The sequence below is a fragment of the Convolutriloba macropyga genome, chromosome 3 (genome assembly GCF_964194025.1).
Source record: "Convolutriloba macropyga chromosome 3, txConMacr16.3, whole genome shotgun sequence".
Taxonomy (NCBI): domain Eukaryota; kingdom Metazoa; phylum Xenacoelomorpha; order Acoela; family Convolutidae; genus Convolutriloba; species Convolutriloba macropyga.
This window is the reverse complement of record NC_134470.1, coordinates 51958885-51977755: the sequence shown is the minus strand read 5'-3', so window position 1 is coordinate 51977755 and position 18871 is coordinate 51958885. Positions and strand designations below refer to the sequence as shown.

General features: G+C 36.0%; 1 protein-coding gene across 2 annotated transcripts in view; it reads left to right on the top strand.

The window, feature by feature from the left end:
* LOC142336269 (uncharacterized) overlaps positions 1-18607 on the top strand; it is a 556260-nt gene extending 537653 nt beyond the window's left edge. For both annotated transcript variants that reach the window (XM_075384964.1, XM_075384965.1), the window contains 3 exons: positions 2769-2948; positions 7989-10761; positions 17392-18607. In XM_075384964.1, the coding sequence (XP_075241079.1) occupies positions 2769-2948; positions 7989-10761; positions 17392-17543 (3105 nt within the window). In that variant the 3' untranslated portion in view covers positions 17544-18607. The remainder of the gene's footprint in view (positions 1-2768; positions 2949-7988; positions 10762-17391) is intronic.
* The last annotated feature ends 264 nt before the right edge of the window (positions 18608-18871 follow it).

Here is an 18871-nt window from a genome sequence, read left to right as displayed (position 1 = left end):
CGATTTTGGTAGTTTTTTCCCGATTTTTGTCAGTTTTTTGTTTGTATTTTGATTGTAATTACTAGAAATAGTCTTTTTGTGCTACATGAGGGACCTTAATTGCGTTTTAATAAAAATTCAATCATTTTTTGGAGTTCAGTTTTTGAAAAACAGTTGAAGCTTTTTCGTAAATGCAGTCTTAAAAGTTTTTTGATAATTTTTTTTGGAAAATGTTTCAATGTTTTATATTTTTGAGTTCTGCTTTTTCCTATTTTTTGTTATCTTCAGGAGGATAGATTTTTGTATCGGATGACTAGTTATCTTTTCTAGGTCTCGAATGTTGAGCAGTGAACTGTATTTGTTTTTCTTGATTTTTTAATTTGATTTTTAACTTTTTAAAAAACAAGAATGCCTTTTTGTTACGGTGTTCCTTACATTGTGCCCATATTCTTAAAATTCTAGTTAGTATCATTCTAGCTTTGTCCTGGCACCTATTTTTATTTTTGGTATATTGATTTTTTCAGCTTCCATTTTTCATGAAAGCAGTATTAAAAGTTTTTTGACCTTTTTCTGTAAAATATTTAATGTTTCGTATGTTTGATATCTGGTTTTTCTTATTTTTTTGTTCACTTCAGGAGGATAGATCTTTATATTGGACGACTAGTTATCTTTTCTATGTCTCTAATGCTGAACAATGAAATGTATTCGTTTTTCTTGAATTTTGTTTTTTTTTTATTTTTGACTTTCAAAAATCAAGAATGTGTTTTTATTACGGTGTTCTTCATATTGTGTCCATGTTCTTATAATTCTAGTTAGTATCATTTTAGTTTTGTCCTGGCAGCTTTTTATGGCACATTTATTTTTGGTTGTTTCAGTTGTTAAAAAATTGAATGATTTCAGCATTTTCTTAGATTTTCGTCATTTCTTTGTTTGCAATTGATTTCATTCAACACAAGGCAGTACTGAGAGTTTGCTAGCCAGCTTTTTCCAAAAGCTCTGCTTAATACTATCTACTGCAACTTTCTTCCGGCCTTGGTATTAATTTAAACGATTTTTTGCCTTTGAACATTTTTCTGCTGCTTGTCTTTTCTATGATTATTTTAATTTTTGAATTAGTTTTAAATCATGTTGTCTAGCATATGCAGAACAAGGGAGAAGTATGTGCCGTTTTTGTTTTAATTGCAGTGATTAGAACTGTAATTATAGTGGTTTTCTGATTCTTAAATTTGAGTATTCTTTTTTTAAAAAAAAGATTTAACTTAGTTTCTAAGATTGTTATCTGCCGTTTGCTTTTCTGATCTTTTTGAGATCAGAATCATGAGTTATTTGAGGGCAATTGATAGCTCTTTCAGCTGTTTTAGGTCATCAGTTTTTTGACCTGCTTATCTATTTCGGATTTTTTAACGTTATCAGACATTTTCAACAATATAAAGTTTTGCTGCATTTTTTTCTTGGTGACAGTGGTTTAAGTTTCACCAATTTTTAGATCAGACCAGGGGAGGTAATGAGTTAATGGTTGAATTCAAATGGTAATTGCTTCAGCTGCAATTAGGGTTTTGTTTGTGAGGTTTTGCGGCTTCGAGTCGCTTCCGGAATTCTTCCGCCTGTTTTTTTAAGATCTGTTCACACATTTTCATGATTTTTGAAGTCAAATTGGAGTAGTGATTTTGGTCACGCCGAAACAGGAAATGGAGCGAAAAAGCGAGTGGTTTTGCGGCGTGATTTTTTTCGCTCTAATTTTAAACTAGAGTGAGAAAACGGTGTTTGAACAAAAATTCGGTTTCTCGGTAGTGGTTTTTTGTTCACATGCGGCAATTTCACTCTGATTTTTACTGTTTTTTCAATTTTTTTAGATCAGCTTTTTTCTAAATGGTTTTCCCAATCCATTCACAGCTCATTCTAGGCCTAATTTTTTTTGTTTGAATTAAATTTTAATTTCTCGCTTGTGGTTTTTTTGTTCACATGCGGCATTTTGACATTGATTTTCTGTTTCTTATTTTTTTCTGATTTTTTTAAAAATGGTTTTCGCAATTCACTCATAGTCCATTCTAGGTCTAGTTTTTCTGTTTAGTCAAAGAAAATTCTTTGAATTGTACGTCAGGACTTGTCCTGCTATGTTTTTTTGTTTCGTCGTCTGACGCTCTTTTTTCGTTTTACATTTGTTCACACAGCAAAGCTGAAAAAGTCAAATTTTCTGAATGACTTCTTCCTCTCACTAACGGCATTTGCGCGCGTGACGTCATTTTTTACTCGCTTTAGCAAAAGTTTTTAGGTTATTTGCGTGATTAGATTTTGATCATACGTGACTTACCTCACTCAATAAAATGACTTTTGCACTTTAAAACTTAAGTTTAATTTGAATTTGTTTAAGGTCAAAGTAACTCATTTGTGCAGTAAAGGTCCCTAATAAGAGGCTTCTGCGGAATGAATTTTAACAAGCTTTATTAATTTATCGCTGTATGTTTTTTACTTAGCTTTTTGAGCGGCGTCGATTTTTTTTCAATTTAGATCTGTATCTGTTTCTATCTCTATTATATGGCACGCAGGTCTATTCTTTCGCAGCTATTCCGGCAATCTGCCGGCTATGTTTTTTAATTATGTTTTGGTAGAAATTCATAATGAAGAGGGTAGTTTCTCGGGTATCTGAATTTTTGAGACCATTATTGCTATAACATTTGCATTTTCTTACTTTGAGCAATGTTTATATTAAACTTAAGAGCTAATTAAACGTTCAATTGTTTAGATTTTGAAGAGGCGGTCGGTGTCCTATTTTTGGCTTTTAATTTCAGATCGCTGATCTCCAGCAGCAGTTGATATTTTTCCAAAACCTCGACAAGAAGCGGAGTACTGAGTCCAATAGACATGCACAGAAGTCGGCAGTAGTCAAAGCACCGGGTGGCGGTGGTGAGTCGCCTGTTTACGAGTGTTCCAGATGTCATCAGTACTTCAAAGACATGCCCGAATTCCAGGTTAGCAAACTGGCCTTTGGAACCGTTTCCTTTCCCCGTAAAAATGTTTTGGTTTGATATTACACTTGTGTGAACAATCTGACGCGCATTTTTGGATTGATAAAACTATTTCGAGCCTAAAAAGGTAATACAAGCCGTTACTGTTCATCCACCCTTATAGCAGTGAACAAGTATCAATCAATTACAGGTACTAAAGCGGGAGGGGGGCTTCATTTGGTATTTGGTACAAGGTAGTAATTTGTGATCCAGTTAGACAAGACACCAAGTGCAAATGAGAGTTTATGTCCAATCTCCCGTGAACAAGTTTGCCCACGATAAATTGATACATGGAATTATTAGGGTGTGAAATATTGATTGCAGATTGTATAATTTGTTCGAAGTAAACCGTACAAAGCTCAAACCAGTCTTCTCTGGGTTCAAGTGTTAAAACTTAATCAGTGGCGTGATGGCCGAGAGGTAAGGTGTGTGATTAACACGCCAAAGATCGTAAGTTCGATCCCCTGCCTCCGTGAAGCTGTCTATGTGAGGATGAGCACTTACTTAACCATAGCTCCAGGTTGACGATAGCCTGATCAATGTTGGCTGCAATGATGGTACCACCTGAAAGTCTCAGACGCAAAAAAGTGGCCATAGTCACAAAAAAAGAGCATTCATGCTCACTAAATGAACAGACTGAGATGCGGGGATTAATAGAAAAAGGACAGCTGAGAACAGGCTAGTGTTAATGCAGACTCAAAGCCTAATGCTGCTCCGCTGCGATTACGCAGAAACAAATTTATATTATTAATAGCCGCCCTCATCTCAGCCGGCTATTATAGCGCTCCTATTTTTTTTTACAATTCAAAGAATTTGAGTTGTATTGGGGCGCTGTCTTTTTTTTAAGATCTGTTCACACATTTTCATGATTTTTGAAGTCAAATTGGAGTAGTGATTTTGGTCACGCCGAAACAGGAAGTGGAGCGAAAAACCGAGTGGTTTTGCGGCGTGGAATTTTTTCGCTCTAAATTTAAAGTAGAGTGAGAGAACGGTGTTTGAACAAAAATTCGCTGTCTCGCTAGTGGTTTTTTGTTCACATGCGGCAATTTCACTTTGATTTTTACAGTGTTTTTGATTTTTTGGATCGAATTTTTTTTTCGAAATGGTTTTCCCCAATCCATTCATAGTCCGTTCTTGGTCTAGTTTTCTGTTTAGTCAATGAAAATTCTTTGAATTGTGTGTCAGGACTTGTCCTGCTATGTTTTTTTACTTCGTCGAATAAAAAAATGTTTCGCTTTACCTCATTTTGCCGCTTTTTCAACATTTTGCGTGATATCTTTTTGACTTCTCTAGGCTAGTTTCTCTCTTCTCTCATTCTGCTAAAAGTGATTTTGAACATCAGTTGCTCAGCAAAGCAATTCAAAATGAACAGAGTCAGTATAAAAAATTGAAGTCAGAAGTAGAAACGGGATAAACCCATAAAGCCCATAAAGCCCGCTATTTGAACGTTTGGCTATTTGACTTAAAAAATGTTTTTGTACAAAAGTTTTTTTTTCAATATCTTCTATTCTTTCAATCCCAATCATGCTGATTGGAATCAACGGCGGCTATTTTCCGGCAATCTGCCGGGTATGTTTTATAGTAAATTGACTACAATATTGATTGGAAGCCAAAAATTCATGTCAGCTCTTGCCTCACAAATCGGGTGCCACCGTGCTATGCAAACGGATGCTATGTAATGTAGTCATTGGATCAATTATATTGGAAAGGAATCAAACAACTGCCTTTTTTTAGGAAAGTATCGACGAGGTTTGTTATTAGTTGTGCTTTTTGTGTCGTTCTGAATGGTTCCTCCTCCCGCCCCATCACACGCATTAAATTTAGCCTTTCTAAAATAATGTTTCATTCCACTACCATATAAAGTTAAAGAGCATGTTAGTCACGAGGTGTTCAACTAGAGTACATGATATAGCGTTTGAACTGGTGTATAGATAAGATAACTGATCAACTGAATACATCAAAAAGTAGTCTTCGATTTTTTGAGATTTGTTCCAATTTTTCGAGTAGAAAAAATTTATGTGATGTGCTGCTAGTAGTAGATGTGCTGCGATGGCAGATTGTGCTGCTGCAAGTATCCTGTACCATCGAGGATATCTCAATATTTATTACTGTCACTTGCTGAAATATATAATTCCAACAAGGCGGCTCGGTAATGTGCGATGGCACATAAGGTTCCGACCCCGCCCATCCACAATTGTGGCATAATTGTCTACCAAATGAGGAACAGATAGAAAAACCCAAAAATTATTTTTTGCGAATCCCAAAAAAGTCTTTTTCAAAAAATTCTGTATGAACGATAAGATAGCCTCCAAAGCAAATAACTCAGTGGAGTAAAAATTGATGCATTAGATTGCTGTAATATGTCAATATTAAGAAAGCGAGTCAAGGCGAACAACAAAATCAAACAACAACAACAACAAACATTAATTACATCAAAAAATTTATGTCCCTCTTAAAAACTAAATTTAATAACAAAGTCAACATACCGTCAGATAAACCTAAAACTAAACAAAAATAACTCATAAATCACCAGAAAACATATGCGACCAGCCCATAAAAAGGTTTGGTAACAATTATACAAAAAAGAACAAAAACAGTAAAGTAAAAAAATTAACTTATTTTTTTGAAACAGTTAACTTCAAAGTAATAAATACCATTAGGAATCAATTAATATTACCACAAATTTACGATTACCACTGCTTCTATAGAAGGGCATTAGGACCTGTCCTTATTCATTTTTTAAAGCGGCTAAAAAGAACAACAAAGAACAAACAAAATTTCAATTGAAACTTGCCAGAAAACGCTGTCAAAACCGTCAAGCCCAATTTTGGCGCTCAAAATATATTTGATTGCGCCTTCATCAAACAGTTATTATGTAGTGCGTGGCCATTCATTAGTAAGACTAGGTAACAAGTAGACAAAAAAGCGAAGTGCTAAAGTATGTAATACTTTAATTTTTTTTTCGAAACAAAATTACATTCAATGTCATGAAAGGCATTAATTACAAAAAGAGCTATTTAAATAGGGTCGTTTATTCATGAAAAGGAAGCCCTCGAGACCTGTAATTATCCAGAATATTTCTTGCATCTACAAAAAGAAGGTCAAATCTGACAAAAATCAAATTAATTTACTTTTTTTTTTGTGAAAAACCGGTGTCGAAGCCAGTAAGGTCATAACAAATTCTTTAAAAAAAAGATTTTGGGACACCAATCCCTTTTTATTCCCTTGACACCTATAATGTCATATTTGACCTGTAATTAATTAACGAGATTAGGTAACAAAAAGAAACAAAAAAAGAACAAAATCGCGAAATTAAAAAAGTTTTTTTAAATTTTGGATAACGATTGTTTTCAAAGTCATGAAAGCCATCAGCTATCTACTAATATCAGAATATCGGTTCTTCTATTCTTCTATGAAAAGCCAATGAAAGCTATCACTATACAGGAAATTTCATACGACCGAAACGACAAAGTATAAATGACAGTTAGAGACAAAATTAAAAAATTCAATTGATTTCTTCAAGAAAGAGGCGTCGAGGCCGTTAAAACGATGATGTATATTTTTCAGGATTTTAATATGTTCAATTGTGCCTTACTCTGAATGCTAATAAGATGACATGAGAACTGTCAATAATTTGATAATGTGACAAAATTAGAAAACGTGAAAAACTGGCAAAAATCAAAACAAACAAAAATCTGAAATCTTGTGGTATCAAAGCCATAAAACAATAACTTCAGGCTTAAAACTGCAACCGAGAATAAATGTTAAATCAGTAGAAAGATGAAGCAGTCTGTCTTTGCTGAGACTAAGCTGGAAGTTGAACAAATTAAGAAAAAATAGAGGAAAAGTTAATTAAGCCATTATTTATTGAAAAGTCAAATATTTTTAAAAAAGAAACGACCATAAACTTTCAATTAAAAAACTAAATGCATTAGCTTGGAGCTGCTTAGCAAGAGAATTGGTTGGACCTATCACTTCTGAGCGTTGATTTGGTATGTTCTGTTCTTTATTATTAAAAAAAGTCTTTTTTTAAAAAAAAGACCGACTGATTACAACCCGATTTTTTTTGGATTGTAACAGTCCAAGAATGGCCCAAAACTAGCCCTGCTAATACTTATTGTCCGTTAGGAACAATTGGTTTTTCGAATGTTGTAGATATAGATAATTTGTTATTTGAAAACTCAAAATAAATTCTGCATTTTTGATAATCAACGAGTAAAGTTAGCAAAAAACGGCAAAGTTTTAACTACAGTGCACTCTCAGCGGACTCTGAAGTAGAAATAGCCCCCCTCTGAGTCTACAAAGATTGTATGAGTGTTGTTTGGGGGTGTACTGTCGGCAAATTTATTCAAAGTGGACTAAAGTAGCTTATTTCGTGCTGTTTTTGATGAAAAAGGCTAAATTTTGAAATGTTTATCCAGATTTTTTGACCAAAAAAATTAAATCAAAACAATCAACAATGCTTGTTCGTCTTCAAAAATAAAATCAACGACATTATTCTTAAAAATTATAACAAATTTTAGCAAAATTGACGAAAATTTAGGCAAAAATTCCGGAAAATGTGAATAAAAACAACGTGAATTCACTCTTCTTTTCTCAGAAGTTTAAACCTCGATAACTCCCTGTAGAAAACGAAAATTAAAAAAATCTTTTTAATTCCATATTCTACGCTGGACGAGCTTTGTAATGATACCAGTCTCAACTCTCTACGATGAATATATCGAGCGGCGAGAATTCACGGAACAAAAAAAAACCCATTTGAGCATATTGTTCCTCCGCCCTCAAGAGGGTCGTAACAAAAATTGATCTAAAGTTTGAAATACCTACTCTAAGTCTAATGATGACGGATCCCTGCAATGCTAGATTTTAAAACTTGCAAAGCTCGTGTTTAAAGTCGAACGCAGGATTTCTCAGTGACGTCGCTGAGCAGTGAATGATAACGCCTTGATCAAATTTGAAGGCAATTTCACATTCAGCCTACGTGGACGTTTGTTATAATTTCAGGAACATATCACGAAGTGTCTCGAGTTCAGATTGTTCCACTCAAACAATAGACGAAGCAAAAGCGTCGAACCTCTCACTCAAGACTCGAGTCAGACTGATTTAAACAGACAGAAACCAAGTCCATTCCCATCTTCAAACTTGAATTCAGCAGCGGGTCCGAACAGTCAATCTTCGGCTATTTTAACCAAATATTCCTACGACAATCTGCGCTCTGCGGGTTTGACAAACAGTTCATCACAGCTCAAAATCACTGCAATTGATAGTCGGCATGAAAGTCGACCCGAGGAGAGAAGTAGAGCGAACTCCGTTGCGGGAGGGGTGAATAGTAAATTGAATAGGAGAGTTGGGGCACCCCAGAAGGGTGGCAACCAATCACATGGTTACGATCCCGATCGATCAAGAGCAGTTTCGACACCTCATTTGCCTTCACATCAGAAACAAAACTCAATTGAGAGTTCATCTGTTGGAGGGTTCGAGTCGGATTATTCCTACAATTCGGGCAACAACTTGAATATTTCCACTGAGCCTGAAATTGAAAATGAAGATGCTATTGAGCCTGTGAAAGTTGCTGTTAAAGAGCTGCCTGAGTTGCAACCCTCTAGCGGAGGCAAAGTTATGTCTTTCAACTCGAAGAACGAACCGTTTGATGATTTGATTAAACCCGAAGTGTCTTTGAGTGTTTCAGCTCCTAAATCGATGTCGTCTCCTATTGCACAGATGGTATCAAAAAACCAGTTCAACGAGCAGAGAAATTTTAACCCTCATCAAAACCATGAAAGACTGAATTCTTATGGCAGAAATAATAACCCTGATCGCAATTTTAATCAGAGCCAGAATTATCCAGCGCCGTTTCATGAAAGGGAGAGTTCCTATGGCAGAGGCAATGATGACAATAGAAATATAAGCAAAAATCAAAGCTATCCAGCACCAATACATCAAAAACAGAACTCTTATGGTCAACAGAATAGAGAACTGCAAGATAACAATTCCAGGATGCCGATTCGTGGGAAAAGTTCTGGGTTCAGTGTTACACGTATGAAGTCACCCGAGGAGCAGCCTGCTCCTGAAATTTTCAAAATTAGCTCAAGTGAACTGAATTCCAGTAATCCACAGCAGCGGCCTTTGGATGTTCGCCCAGATAGCACAAGTTTGGAAATGAGCGACAATAACATGCTGGCTAAGACGAGGCATTCTCCTACTATCTCGAGCTCTTCAAGCGATGGCGTTAGGGAAGCATCTATCAACTTGAGAGCCGAGATGAGAAGTTCCAGAGATGAACCGGATTCCTCTACCATGCGAAACTCAATTCAACCTCGAGGTGCTAGTTCCGGAGGCTTCCGGGAATCGATGCTAAGTCCAGCGCCTGTTCAACCGAGTTTGGAAAGGAATCCACGGGAAGATTTACTGAGTCCAGTTCAGCGGGAAAGGATACCAAGGGAAGATCTATTGAGTCCTTCAAGAGATGAGAAAACTGAAAGCGACATGGAGCTTGTTTATGAGAACGCGGCCAATGCAGCCAGACAGAAGTTCTTAGAAGCGAGCAAACCAGGCTTAGCTCTCCAGGAAAAATTAGGGGATCGAGGTAATTTTAGAAGACCTCCTCCTCCCAATGCACAGAGAAGCAGTCTGCCCCCAGAAGGATCAAAGCCTGCATGGGAGAGGCAACCCCTACAACGCCCAGGATTTGTACCAATACAACAACCAAGTCGATTAAGTGCATCTAGTGATATGCGAAGCCCCACTAATGATGCAATTTTGGAACACCCCGTTGCAAGCCAGCCAGGGCGCGATAGTCATCCAATGCGACAGCCTTTGGGCCCTGGTAGACGGTCGGAACCATTCACAAATGATGCGGATCCGCGAAATGGTTTTGTGAGCGACGAATCTGTACCGTTGCAACCTGATAATAATCGAAACAGTTTAATGTCTCCCACTGTGCCTCATCATCAATCGAGTAAGAGTGACGCTGAGCGCAACCCGGCCTTTAATTTCAACGAAGAGAGTCTGAAAAGTCCAGTTAGTCGGCGAAGCATCACATTTGACCCGAAAGAAAAACCCAAGAACCCGAAAAGCAGAACTCCTACTACCGGACCGCCCAATTCAATTTTGAGGAACGCATCCAAAGGGATTCAGGTCATTGACAACACCGGATCGGACGGGGAAGCATTGGAGATTGGCGCTGATGTGAATGTTGGCATCGGTGGTAGAGATCAAGTACACCAGAACTTTGAATCTGATTCTAATAGTAGTGTGAAATATCACCCCGATAAGGAGAACACGAATTCACTGGGCCGACCTAAAAAGAACGAGCGCTCGAAATCTCCTTCGTTGAAAAACTTCAGAAATAGATTCTTCTCGAACTCAGATGACAAAAAGGAAAAAGAGAAAGACAAAGATAAAAGCAGAGATAAAAAGTTGCAGGATAAAAAAGGATTGCGACAGCCTATGGTGCCTCAGCAGCCTCATTTTCAAGTTCCCCCTCCAAATAGGGAAGATTTCCACGATGATGCTAACTATCCAAGACGGGAGTCGGAAGGCGATTTCCGAGGTAGACCTGGGATTGTCAACAATGGCAGCTACCGCGGACGATCTGATCAACAACATCACCCTCCCCGACAGGGTCCAATGAGGCCGTACGATAGACCTCAGTTGGAACGCGAAGGGATGGGTAGAGAAAGTGGGGGAGGAGGAGGGGGCGATGGTAATAGAGGACGGCCATCGATGCAATCTCAGCCTCAGTTCAGGCCCCAATTCAGTGCAGAGATGAGACAAGGTAGATACACACCCGGAAAAAAATTGAAATTTGCTTTTTTTCATTAGCAAAAAATAGTGTCATAATTTTTTTCCTTTATCTTCCACGAAGCTTTTGATTTCTATCGCATAATAATTTGTTGAACTATTTTCCTTGTGCTTAATTTTTTAGTTCGTTTTAATCCTTGTAAAGCTAAAAAGCTAAATCCATCATTGTATTTTGAGACTAATCTTTTGATATTGGATTTATTGAACCTATCCTCTGCGGATATTGATAAATTTATGCGCAAGCATGAACTCCACTTTTCGGGAGGATTTTTTATATGAATTATTAGTTGCTCGCGAACGAAGTGTGAGGCAATTATTGTGAACGTGTCTTTTTTATGCACAATTTTTGCTTGACCGTTTTTGCGGTTTTATTCTAAAACCTTCTTTGACTTCATAAGTGTCTTTTTCAAGCGTGTGCTTCATTTTTGAGTGATTTAGTGTCTCTCATTCTTTGTTTGTTTTTAATATAAAAGCAATTGTGAGCGAAAGAGAACAAAGCCGTTCTAGCGTAGTTGTTAAGATGCCTCACTGTTATTCTAAGGGTTGTGGGTGTGAACCCCTCTGGGGTCAGCATTTCTGCAAGATTAAAAAATATTCTAAGGTACTCCCCTCTAGAAATTAAATAGCCCTGCCTAACGTTCGATAGCAATTCGTCCGACTTAAGTTGATTTATTTTTTAACCAATACTCAAGGTTTCGAGAATGGGAGAGTGATAAACCTCCCGAATGCTACGCTCTTTAGCATACTTAATTGCTCTCAAAGTTTGTAAATTCTATTAGTTATGTTGTTTTTTAATGCAATTTTTCACAGTTTTTTTCTTGATAGTTGGCTTTTAGTCCTCACCAGTGAACATAAGCCCCTTAAGCTTAAGCTAGTGAATACCAAAGCTAACCCCATTGAACGAATGTCAGCTATACCTACCTAACATCTACCTCATTAATACATTACCCAATCACCCACCCAACCGATCAGCCGCCATTACAATTATTGAAAACTAAAACAGTTTTGTCTGCGTTTCCAAATTTTTTCTTGTTATATATGTAATATTGGATGATATACATTTTGTTTTTTATTATCCTTTTTCATTTCAACTTGACTGTTTTCTGCATTGTTTATTCTAGAGTATTTTTGCTTGGACCATTGATTTGTTTCCTGTATTCTACTGCGTTTGTTTTCGATGCGATTTTTCCGGTTGACCGTTTTTACTCTTAGAGTGATTTCTGCGTCTTTTGACTATAAGTTTGGTGTGATCTAAATTTCTCTCATTCACGATTCTAAGCTGCTGCACTTAATTGATGGCAAGCTACTTCTAAAGTTCAGATATTAGGCTCAACGAAATTGGTGTCCTTTTAAATAGCTGCGATAGTTGATTGGAGCTATTATTGGTCTTCTCTCGGTTTTGTACAATCCGAAGTATTTGGATTGTATTGGTGTGCCGTCTTTAAGATCTGTTCACAGATTTTTGGATGTCAATGCTGTCATATTAGAGTGGTGATTTTAGTGACGCTGGGTTAGTAAAGGGAGCAGAAAGGCGAGTAGGTTTGAGGTGTGATTTTTTCCGTCTGATTTGATCGATCTGGCGTCTGATTTCAGTATTTTTTCTTGCATTCTGATCAAATTGTACACATGTGTTCTAATTGTGCCTATTTGCTATTACTTGATTCCCTTGATCGGCGGCTATTGTTTTTTTTAATACTTTGACACTATTTGTCATAAAATATAATTGATTTCTTTTTAGTGTTATCCGTATTTCTTTTTTTGTTATCGCTTAGACCATTTAACGGTTGGACTAATTGGATGCTAATGACGATAAGTGAATGGAGCAAGCCTGTCAGTTCATAGCTAATCGTTTCTGTGACTTAAACACTTTCGAGTTTTGACTGTTGTTCATTTTGTTCTCTTATCAATTAGTCTCAGTAAGGGTAGGTCTCATCGCCTGCAAAAAGAATAAGAGAACCTTACTAAGGCTTCAAATTCATAGCTAGGGGATTTATGACTTTGACACTGTTTGCTGTCATAAAATATTAGCTAATTTTTAGAGTTTTGCATGTATTTGTTGTTCATTTTTCGTCTGATACCTTTATGACATTAATGATACGTCTCATCGGTTGCATCTTAGTGTAATCATTGCCTGCTAGAAGTATTTTGTGGGTTTTTGAATTATTATCCGGTTGTTATTATTGGCGTTGTTATTGCTTTTATTCTGATGTCGGTTGGTTGCTATTCTGAGATGACTTAGATAACAATTGTTGTTGAAACGCTTTGAGTTTTTGAATCTTGCATTTATTTGGGGTTCTTTTTGTCCGCTTTTCACCTAATCGAATTAATAAAAGACTGTAAAGACATGGAGAGAAACTAACTGTACTTTATGACAATTCGTTTGCGTGGTATACTGTGGTTAAGAAATTAAGTATGTAGTTATGCGTTTTTATTATTCGGATTTAATATGTTTTTTTTTGCCGCATTTATTTGCCTCTATTGGTTTCTGCTAGGTATTGGCGTAGTGTTCGCATTCCAAAGTTTCGCATTGTCAATAGTTTAAAATAGTGTTGTTATTGATGAATTTTACAACATTTGTCTTGGAGAAAAATGTTTTAATTTTTATATTTTTTTAATTTAGGCGCATTTAGGTTTGTTCTTTGTTGACTGTCAAAGTTTGGTGTTGGTGGAAATTTTTTCTGCTTAGGTCATCAGTTAGTTCACTTCTTTCGATTGTAATTCAGGACTTGTCCTGCTGTTTTTGCATTTGAAAGAATTTTCGTAGTTTAAAGAATTTGAATTGTATTGGGGCGCTGTCTTTTAAAGATTTCTTCGCATATCTTCATTTTCGAAGTCAAATTCGAGAAGCAATTTTGGCCACTTCAATACAGGAAGTGGAGAAAAAAAGCTATTGGTTTTGTGCCTGTAAATTTTTTTGCTCCAGTTTTAAAGTAGAGTGAGAGAACGGTGTCTGATCAAAAATTACATTGACATTGAAGACATTAAACATTCAAGACAAAGAGACATTAAGAGAAACTAACTGAATTTTTGTGACACATGCGGTACTTTGACTTTGGTTTTTGATATCTATCGAGTTTTTTGATCGGCTTTTTTTCTGACTTCCAATCCAGTGTTTGTCACTAGTAGGTCTAGTTTTTTATACTGCCTTTTTGCAATCCAAAGCAATTGGATGTTTTTTAAGATCTGTTCACTCTTTTTTCGGCCTTTTCACATCAGTGAAAAATAAATTTAGAGTGGTCATTTTAATCAGGCTGAAGTAGTAAAGGGAGTCAAAAGCGCGTAGGTCTGAAACGTGATTTTTTTTTCAATTTATAAAGTGGAGAAGTTCGTATTTAAACAAATTTGAACTATTTTTTAGAGATTTTTTGTGTGCGGTAATTTGACTTCTGTTTTGAATGTTTTTCCTCTTTATCGAAATTAATATGATACATATGTGTTGTAATTGAGCCTATTAGCAATTGCGTGATTTCATCAACAGTCAGCTAATGCTTTTTTGACTATTTGTTGGCATAAAATATTATTGAAAGTTTACATTGTTTTCGAAAGTTGTATATGAACTGTTGAGTTTTGCAAGTACTTTATGTACTTTTGTTGCCGTACCATTTAACCTCATTAGTGACTGGTCTCATAGGATGTTTATATGAATCATTTTAATCGATTAATTTGTTTAAATTCAAAGTTGATGTTTTTTTTTAATGAATTTGAGTCTAATTAGTGGCACGATTCATTGGTTGAAATTCTGAAGTGTTCTCGTATGCTGTAGTTAAGAATTTGGGCAGGTAGTCATGGGGTTCTTTTACTTTGAAAGATAATCTGATTTTTTGCCTTTTTTATTTTTGCATATTTTTTTTATGACATTGTTTCCCACAAGGTTGTTGATTCGTTTTTTTTCCATCTGAAGGATACATACAGTCAGTGTTTTGCTCACTTGAGTTTTCTCACTTAATTAATGGACTTTGATGACTGTCTTACTTTGATGTTAACTTATAAATGTGAATTATCAGATTGTTAACTGATTCAATTTTTTGGTTTGTATTTCAGGACTTGTCCGGCTATTTCTAATTATAGCTGTAAGCTGAGCGGAGCTTTATTGCGGTGCTCTTGGTTTTTGCAATCCAAGAATTGAAGTGTATTGGTGCTCTGTATGTTTTTTTATTTTTGTAAGAGGTTTTCATACCTTTTTTTATGACTTTAGCTTTCGAAACGGGATAAACAAATGAAGCTTTATCAAGTTTTATTAGAGGCCCTTTGCCGCGTTTTAATTGTCTGGGAAGGTTTTAATCCAATTTTTTGGGTTTTTATGCGTTTTTCCGTCATTTTTCAATTTTTTGTTGGACCAGTCTAAAATTGTGTCTTAAATTTTTTGAAAATTTTTGTAATTTTGTTGTTTTCAGCTCTAGGTGTCAAGGAACCTCCTCTAGGGTTTCACAATTGGTTACTTTATGGTTTCTAGTGGTAATTGAATGGTTTTCAACAATTTAACATCACGAATTTTACCATTTTTTTAAGCTTACTCAACATTTGTTACAATTATTTAACTTTTTCGAGCATCAGGAGCCAGGAAACTTCCTCTAGGGTTTGACAGTGGGTTACTGACAGATTTTTATGGGCCATGGAATGGTTTTCAACGTTTTAATATCACAAATTATAGCAATTATTTATAAACTTGCAATTTTTTTAGGTTGCTCCAGCTTCAAGGACCAAGGAATCTCCTCTAGGGTCCGAAAATAGGTTACTGCATAGTTTCTGGTGGCTTTCTTGTTGTTTTTTTTGGCCTAAGTGGCCAGCCAACTTCCTTTAGGGCTTGGTAGTATGCTACTGCATGGCTGCTAGGGGCAATGGAGTGGTTTCCAACTTCTCGATAACACGAATTTTACTATATTTTGATAAAATTTGATTTCAAGCTGGGATTGTTCAATTGATCTTTCGGTCAGGTACATTAGCTCGCAGTTTTCATTCAATTCTTTTGATTGTTTTTCAGGATTTGTCCTGCTTTTTTGTTTCTTCGTCTGAAGTTCTTTTTCGTTTCACATTTGTTCACTTAGCAAAGCTGAACTCAAATTTTCTGAATGACTTCTTCCTCTCACTAACGGCGTTTGCGCGCGTGACGTATTTCTCTCTCTCTCTCTCTATCAAAGGTTTTAAGTTTATTTGTTTGATTAGATTTTGATCATACGTCACTTACATCACTCAATAAAATGACTTTTGCACTTTAAAACTTAAGTTTTTTTATAGCTGCGAAGCTGTAAATTGAGCGAAGCTATATTGCGGTGCTCTTGTTTTTTTTTTGTTTCGTCGTCTGACGCCTTTTTTTCGTTTTACATTTGTTCACACAGCAAAGCTGGAAAAGTCAAATTTTCTGAATGACTTCTTCCTCTCACTAACGGCATTTGCGCGCGTGAAGTCATTTCTCACTCGCTTTACCAAAAGTTTTGAGGTTATTTGCGTGATTAAATTTTGATCATACGTGACTTACCTCACTCAATAAAATGACTTTTGCACTTTAAAACTTAAGTTTAATTTGAATTTGTTTAAGGTCAAAGGAACTCATTTGTGCAGTAAAGGTCCCTAATAAGAGGCTTCTGCGGAATGAATTTTAACAAGCTTTATTAATGTATCGCTGAATAATGTTTTTTACCTAGTTTTTTGAGCGGCGTGGATTTTTTTTCAATTTAGATCTTTTTATCTCTATTTTACGGCACGCAAGTCTTCGTTCGTAGCTATTCCGGCATTCTGCCGGTTATGTTTTTTCATGTAGATTTCCTCTTACAATTTGGAGCTGAATCTGTTTCTATCTCTATTATACGGCACGCAGGTCTTCTTTCGCAGCTATTCCGGCAATCTGCAGGCTATGTTTTTAATTAGTTTGAGGTCAAAGGAACTCCTATGTGCAGTAAAGGTCCCTAATAAAAGGCTTCTGCGGAATGAATTTTAACAAGCCTTAATAATTTATCGTGGAATGTTTTTACCTAGCTTTTTAAGCGGCGTGGATTTTTTTTCAATTTAGATCTTTTTATCTCTATTTTACGGCACGCAAGTCTTCGTTCGTAGCTATTCCGGCATTCTGCCGGTTATGTTTTTTCATGTAGATTTCCTCTTACAATCAGTGACGTCATGAGACTTTTTCATTTATTCATGCAATCTTTCGACAAGATTTCGTGTGTGACGTTAATTTTCGCACTTGCTGGAGCAAGTTGTAATTCATTCGCATGAACTTCTCTGGTCACCCTTGATTTTTTGGTCTCAAATTGACGTCAATCCCTCTTTTACTTCAATAGGACGAGTTAGTTAAATAGGGATACTCCCAATCTGATGGCTATTTGAAGGCAATTTGTAGAAAAACCACTTTTGATGTTTCTTAAGTCTTTGTTATCATTGGTATTTTGACACTATCATTGATCTATAATAACCCTTAATGACGTCATTTGACAGGAACTTATTGAACGCTCAAAGCAGGCTACGATCAAATCGAGCAGTAATTATTTGGAACTAATTTTTTAGACAGTTTTTTATTAGTAGGTTATGTTTAAATAAAATTATGGCTGGAAATAAAGGTGATGTAAAAAATTGGATCGTTCGAGAAATCCATTAAGCTATATTTAAGGAATGCCAACAACAAACATGCAATATAGAGGAGGGCCACGGGCCAGATCTCAGCCTCCGGCGCAGCATCAACCATCTGGTGGAGGGAGAGGGGGAGGAGGCAACAATACAGTGAAACAACAGAACAGCGCCACTGTTTCAACTGACGTGTAAATAAATGAACAGGACTAAAATGAGTTGATCTAGTATACTTGTTGAAAGCTCAAAAAATTATTGAACGCTTTAAAAGCTCTGAAAGGAATACCTTGAACAGCTTTCACTGTGCCGAAGTTCTGTTTGATTAACAATTGAGCTGTCTTTTACTCAGCTATAAATAAAAACTCATCAAAGAATTCAAAGCCAGATTCATAGTGAGAATTGAGCGTTTGATATATTGCAGAATACCTTAGTAAGTACTCAGTATCAGTAGACGACTCGCAGTTTAAAATGTTCTGTAAAACTCTCACTTTTTGACTAAAATTTATTGCCTTTTGAATATTATACAAAATTTCACCACAATGTTTTGAAGTATAATGGCGACATTGTTTAATCAGCAGAGGTTGATTAGGATAATCTGGCTGACTACTCGGATTTTACTGTAAAAGACAGCAAGCTCAGTTTTGGTTGAATTTTCAATGTAGCATTTTAATGATCATTTGGAAGTGACTTTTGTATTCTTCTATTCTGTGTTGATTTAGAACTTTCATTTTCCCAGGTAAACAATTTCATAAGCCCGTGTGAATAAAATAGTGTGTATTTTTAAATTGATTACGGTCTGGTAGCCTAATAAGAGGCAGGACTGACTTTTACAATTGACTTATGCAATTATAAAGGTGAACAAAATTTAACTGGGGACCTGAAAGAGTTCCGTTCTTTGCCCCTTTCGACATTCAATCATTGAAAACAATGTTAATTGTTTGTGCAAGTGATGGTGTATGTATGTATGAATCTATCAATTCCTTTCCTCGAGTTCTTTATCTTTACAATGATAGTTGACTTAGACGTGTTTTGTTTTAGTTTTGATACAATTTTCCAACTGCAAGTTTAATCGAGCATAGCATATCACGATCATTGGTGACTTAATATAAATATACTTAATGTAAATTTGCTTCGTCGTATACATTGTTGTAAATGCCTTTTATATTCTTCTCTTTCACATATCTAGATGCATTTTAGCGTTGATACAATCGGCAGCTTTTATGATACCACATTGAGCTAAATTTAGTTTTCCAATTTTTCTGGATTCTCTTTAACGGCACTTGGAACGCTCTTCGGCCTGGCTGAACTAGCACAGCACAAACCTGCATCGTCAGTAGTTATGCATCAAATTTTGATTGTTTGGTACCGCTCTAGATGAGGCCACGAGTATGTGCTCAGTTTATACGGCCAATTCTGGCCGATTGAATTTTAGAAAGTTATCACATAAACTGGAAGGATTACAGGAATTTTTCAACTTCGTGTTTCTCAACAACAAACTAGGGGCTCAAAAATTTAGGAACTCT